Source organism: Diadema antillarum, unplaced genomic scaffold (genome assembly GCF_040938485.1).
Source record: "Diadema antillarum isolate AM-2024a unplaced genomic scaffold, OU_Dant_1.0 seq00001959_RagTag, whole genome shotgun sequence".
NCBI classification, from domain to species: domain Eukaryota; kingdom Metazoa; phylum Echinodermata; class Echinoidea; order Diadematoida; family Diadematidae; genus Diadema; species Diadema antillarum.
Window position 1 is genome coordinate 39,527 of NW_027272619.1, and position 6,367 is coordinate 45,893.

At 38.4% G+C, this 6,367-nt stretch overlaps 1 protein-coding gene across 1 annotated transcript in view; it reads left to right on the forward strand.

Moving 5' to 3' along the window:
* LOC139713420 (protein maelstrom homolog) overlaps positions 1-5,535 on the forward strand; it is a 28,928-nt gene extending 23,393 nt beyond the window's left edge. The window contains exons 11-13 of the mRNA XM_071625154.1: positions 1,135-1,206; positions 2,814-2,921; positions 5,083-5,535. Of these exons, the coding sequence (XP_071481255.1) occupies positions 1,135-1,206; positions 2,814-2,921; positions 5,083-5,273 (371 nt within the window). The 3' untranslated portion in view covers positions 5,274-5,535. The remainder of the gene's footprint in view (positions 1-1,134; positions 1,207-2,813; positions 2,922-5,082) is intronic.
* The last annotated feature ends 832 nt before the right edge of the window (positions 5,536-6,367 follow it).

Genomic DNA, 6,367 nt, shown 5'->3' on the forward strand with positions numbered 1-6,367 from the left:
CTTCTGTGCTTTCAATGTATGTTGTGGTTAATAGCTTTATGTAAAACATTTTGATTTCAGAGAATATGGTGCTAGTCCAAAAGATTTCAAATTAATGGGAGCTTCCTGTATTTACAAGGGAAATTGGATGTTGACACACCATAGCATGGCAGTGCGCTTGAAAGGTTTTACACTAAATGCATTTGCTGCTTACTATTCAACTGCTGTCTTACATTTCTCTTTCTTTTTGTATTCTTGATCCCATGACTCAGTGTTGAAATGGAGATAGTTATTAAAGGGATCGCACAGTTATGGTTGAGACCTAATTTCAGGTTTCTAACATTTTTTTTTTGTGTGTGTGTGTGAGATAATGAGAAACCTTTTATAGAATGTGAAAGAGCATGTAGTTCTATGAGGAATTCAGCGTTTATTTGATGGAAATTGGTTCTGAAATGGCTGAGATATAAAAAAAGAGCATTTCTAATAAAGTGTGGGACCCACACTTTATTACGATCGCTTTGTTTTATTTTGTTTTTGGATGTTTCAGTCATTCCAAACCATATTTTCGTCAAATAAACTTTGAATTCCTCTTAAAATGGTATGTTGTGTACTATATCATAAGTGTTTTCTTGGTATCTCGCAAAAAGTTAAAAGCCCAATTTTCATCTCTACCAAAACTGTACCATCCCTTTAAACAGAGCTGAGACACAATGACACATTTCTGTTGAGAAGTATTTTAAAGGGTGTGTACAGTTCTGGTCTAGGTGAGGATTTAGCATTTAACATTTGCGAGATATTCAGAAACCACTCTATGAGATGTCAAAGAGCATGCATTTCTCAGGGGCATCAAAAATTTATTTGATGAAAATCGGTTTTGAAATGGCTGAGATATCCAAAAACAAGGTGAAACAAAGATCCTAATAAAAGGCGTGGCCTTTTTGGATATCTCGGCCATTTCAAAACCAATTTTCATCAAATAAACGTTGAATCCTTCTTAAAATTGCATGCTCTTTCATATTTCATAAGAGGTTTCTCATTATCTTACTTAAGAATGTTCAAAACATGAATCCCCACCTCAACCAGTACTGTACAGTCCCTTTAATGCTTTCCTTACTTTCTCCCCCTTTTCTCCCTCCAAACTTCATTTTTGTTCAGGTATCGCCCACATGGTGTCTCGCCCCTGGTCAAATGGAGAAGTGAATGACTCTGAACATGGTGCCAGTCAAGGTATGTATACATTTGAAAGGGTTGGTACAGTATTGATGGAGATCAGGAGTGAGCTTTTAATGTTTTGGAAGATACCAAGAAACCACTTATGAAATAGTATAGATCATGCCATTCTAAGAGGAATTCAAAGTTTATTTGATGAAGATCGGTTTCGGAATGACTGAGACATAAAAAAAAAAAATAAAGTAAAACAAAGCGATCGCAATAGAAGGTTCGTCCCACATTTTATTAGGATCGCCCTGTGTTGGATGTCTCAGCCATTTCGGAACCAATTTTCATCAAATAAACATTGATTTCCTCATAGAATTACATGCTCTTCCACATTTCATAAGAGGTTTCTCATTATCTCAACAAAAAGTGTTAGAAACCTGAAGTTAGGTCTGAACCAAAACTATACAATCCCTTCATTTGTCACAACAACAAAAAGGAAACGACAGGTTTTTTCTTCAGACACTTCTGTCAATGATGCCAGAGCAATATTAGTCTACAGTTCTGTTGATTTTAGTCAAAAGGGTAAAATAAACATAAACAACTACCTTAACTGATAATTGTGAGGGATCAAAGGTCAAGTTCAAAAGACTTATGCACAAAATATGATTTTCCAGCAATGGCATTAACTATTACTGTCCAGTGCTCGTGTAGATTTTTATTAGAAAGAATAGATAGTTGGACAGGGGTGAAAGATGAAAGCTTAGGGTTCAAAGGTCCTCAAACTATTAGCCTTTAGCTGATAATTTGTTGTTGCTTTTTTTTCTGTCTGTAACTTTTAGTAGGTAAGTCAAATGATAATATGATTGGATGTGATGTATTGAGCAGAGAGTAGAAAAATTATCCTTTGTGCATAGAGGCTGAAAGGTCTCTCTAACGGTGGTCAGGATCAATTGATTTTATCAAAGTGAAAGTGAGGGGCCATGTGCTCATAATTCAGTGACTGCATGAGAAAAGATTCTCAGTTGACTGTGCAATACATTTGAATGACTGTCATAAATACATAGTTCTTAAATAAAGTCGGTTATTGAGATGCAAGGTTAATGCCGCATGAAGCAACAACCCTACTTTGGATGGTAATTATAAGAGGAAAGTCTAACACAAAAAAAAAAAAAAAAGAAAAGAAAAAGAGAAAAAGCAAGTTGTAAGACAAGTTGTAAACACAGAGCTGTTCTACTGTCAGATTGTATGTTTTGTTATGAACATTAATTGTGAGCACCTAAAGTACCCCTGAGTGGATATATTGTGTGTTATAAATATCTATTAATTATTATTTATATTTGATGAGTACATGTCACATATGTAGCATACATGGGACCATAAATCTAATATCCTGACTTATACCAGTTACTTTTTGTCAGCAGTATCTTGAAACACCTTCATTTGTGTAATTGTATTTGTATTTATATTCATATTGCCAAAAAAAAAAATCATTAGCAGTGACAGTGGAGCAAATTCAGGACTCCTTTTGATACATTGACCCGCACAATTTGTGAACCTAGGTGAGGTTGATTTGTACAAGGTTTACTGCACAGGACAAAGTAGTGATGTAAGCTCGAGTAAGAATTCGTGAGTGGCAATCTGTGAATGCGGATTTGCTCCTTGTCTCTCCCAAGCAGGTGCACCTAGTCGCTATGCAGGGCCTGCAGAGGCACCCCCTCCAACAGAAGTTCCCCTTCCCACCGCTGCCTGGCAACCAGTCACAACCATTCCACGTCAAAATCCAGGTAACCCTGGTTCCCTCTTCCCCCTTGAATTTGTTCTCATGTTGCATTTGTTTTTGATGTGTCACCTTTCTACTGTAAAAGTGGATATTTTCACGCGACTAATTTTTCACGCTCGGCAGGGTAAGAAGAGTTTAACGTGTTTTTAATTCTGCGGAATCGAGTCATTAACTGCTGGAATGTATGGCAAACAAAAATATTTACATGCTTTTATTTTCGCGCTAGTTTCAGTTTGCGCGAAATGTGCGAAAATTTCAACACCGCAAAAATTTCCACTTTTACAGTATTAACCCTAACCAGGCCGGGCTTTTTTGGGTGTTCTGTGGCCGGGGAGGGGTTGATTCAACCCCCCCCCCCCCCCCCCCCCCCCCCCCCCCCCCCCCCGAGATCTCGGCCGTCGCTCACGCAATCGCCATGAAAATTGGCACATGCATTACCTGTGGCGTAATCTACCAAACTATTAAAAAAAAAAATGGAAATTTTCGTCATAATGATTAATTATGTTAATATATGCATAAAATCATACTCTTTGCTCTAAATCAGAAATTAAAGCTCCTAGCATCCTAATTTTTGGTGATAACATTCTTTGTAGCATTCCTAACAATGTACATGAAAAAAAAATCTGGTATCAAAATCAATTTCTTATGCATTTTATTGTTTTATGAATTTCTTATGTATTTCCTTCTTTTTTCGACCTTTTGTTTTGACATTTTTTTTCCTCAAAATTTATGACAGAACCTATTTCAAGCATAATTATGCTAAAATCAATTAGTTTCAGCCCATGAAAGTGAAAATAATCATATCTTTATGAATAAGAAGAGAAAACTCCATTTGCATAGACTTTATACACAAAATCACGTTTTTGAGCCATTTTCGGTCTGACAGGCATGTATTAAAGGTCGCGCAGCGTCGTAACGGTATGCGCGATTTTCGCGAAAATGGTGTCAAAAGATGCGCGAGACTTGAAAGTAAAAAGTCAGCGAACGGCGCGGTCAAAAAATTTTGCGCGGCGGAGTAGTCGCGAAAAATGTCGAGGGGGGGGTTGATTCAACCCACCCCCCCCCCCCCCCCGGCCTTTTTAGGGTTAAACCCTTTGTGTGCTGTGAGTGTGAAAATCACATGAACTCGTACACACTGTGTAATGTCCATGACACAGAAAGGGTTAAAAAAGTTGTTTGTATTTCAACCTGTTGTCATTGACACAAGATTTCAAAAGTTTGAGCTTCAAACCTGGACTGCATTTTTATGCCTCCACCTTGAAGTGGCACCAGAAGCATTCTGTTTTCAGTATTGTCCGCCCATCCTTCTGTCCGTTATCGATTTTGTGGACAGTGTAACATGAGAACTGTTTGAGGTATCCAAATGAGACTTGGCACATGTATGTATGAGTAGGCAAAGCTGTGCCTATCAACTGTTTGGTGCACATGCTCGAGGTTACATGTCAAAGATAATGGACAATTCTTAAGATTTCAATATTAACCCCATATCTCTGCAATGCCTGAAGGTACATGTATTTTCTAGAAACTTTAGTGTATACATGTCATTCTACATAAAAATTCTCTGGGGAAAGTTTTGGGCTATGGGGTCAAAGGCAGAGAGAAAACTAAACAACTAAACTGTTAAATGTTTTCCCCCTATGAAAAAAAAAAGAAAAAAAAAGCTTGAATGCCACAAAGGTTAGATATTACCAAATAGTGATTATTTGAAGAAAGTTGTAGGCTATGGGGTCAAAGGGCAAGGGTCAAAGATCAATTAAAAATGCACAAATTCGGGAGTACTTGCTCTCTAAAGCCATGTACCCCTCCAAATACAACATGGTTTAATGAATGTGAACATTCATCACATTTGTGGTTGTGCCAAACATTCAGACACATCATTTAAATTTTTTCCCAATCATATGAAATTGTCATCTCACATTGTCAAGATAGTTGTACTATACACCTATTTGGAGATCCATGTGATATGGCAAAGGCATACCAGTTGCCATAGCAATATTTCTAGTTTCAAACTTATTTCAATCACTTCGTGCATAGATTTCTTATGGTCCCTAAAGAATAAATTTTCCCACTGAAATACTACAATATGCTTCTACTGTAGCTGCCTAAACGTATTTTCATTCATCATATTATTTTCCCTCCCCATTGTGTTTACATTAACTTTTTAGGTGCAGTGAGACAGGAGGTGTCCATGGAGGAGCTGACCAAACAAATGGGGGCCGTCCCCCTGGGATCCGGAAGGGGGGCCCCCCAGCCAGCTGTGGGGCGTGGTATAGGGCGTGGTCTTGGGCGGGGTCTGGGTAGGGGCCTGGGCAGGGGCTTAGGTAGGGGTGCAGTAGCTCCGCCCCCTGGATTTTAACGCTCTTCTGGAGGAGGGCCTCAGAGACAATGTAAGGCTGAAGTCAACCATATATCCAGTTGAGATATGGTAATCTCAGGTTGAGTCCAGGACTTTCAAAGTATGTGTCAAAGTCCCAAATTCTGTTTGAGATTCACCCTGGGTCCTCCCTTCATTATGTTGTTTTTAATTTCTCATGTTGCTGACCATGATCCTCTTTGCCTGTGATCATGAAGACAGGAAATGTTCCTCCTGTAATTCAGCTGCCGAACGAAGTGGTAGATGGGATACCGTGTGCCTCTGTCTCTTGATATCGCAAAGAAACTTCATCGGCGGTATGGAAGAGGAGAAGCAATCATTCACAATGTCAAACTTGTTTTATTCTTAGCTGTCAACCAAAGCATAGCAAAGTAAGTCTTATCCTTTCTTGTTCATCCAAACTGATCTGAAAAGTAGAGGAAAGGGAAGAAGGAGATGGAAGTGAAGAAAAAAAAAAGAGGAAGAAAAGACTTCAAGCATGTGATAACTTCGTAATGACGCAACCTCTAGAAAAGGCCTTCTGGGAAGTTAATTGTACGTTTTGCTGAAAGAAGGTTTTTTAAAGTAAGTGTTATATACCTGTACCTTGCATGTGACATCTTGATATGAGTACTGTTTTTAACCTTTTTATGTATGACTGCATCTGGTACTGTGGAAAATGTTAAGAGAAACTAGAAATGTCGCTATGGCGACTGATGCCTCCGCCATAATGCATGATTCTCCCAATAGGCGTATATTACAATGTCTTCACAATGTGTGATCCATGACAGTTTCACATAAATGGCAAAACATTGAAATGACAGGTTTGTCAGAAATGTCTTGAACTGGGTTTGCTATAATTTTCTAAGAGTGCAGGTACACGTATTTGGGGAATTTTGGGGAAGTTTATACATTGAGTAATTTCCAAGGTATGAAGAAAGAGTGTGATGATGGTACAAAATAGATTTTTTTTTTTTTTTTTTTTTTTGGGGGGGGGGGGGTGTATTGAAACCTGGCCTTTGACCCTTAACCTTTGACCTTTGACGTTCTGGGGGCATTTCATCAACGAGTTCGTCGGAGGTTTTCACCGACAAATT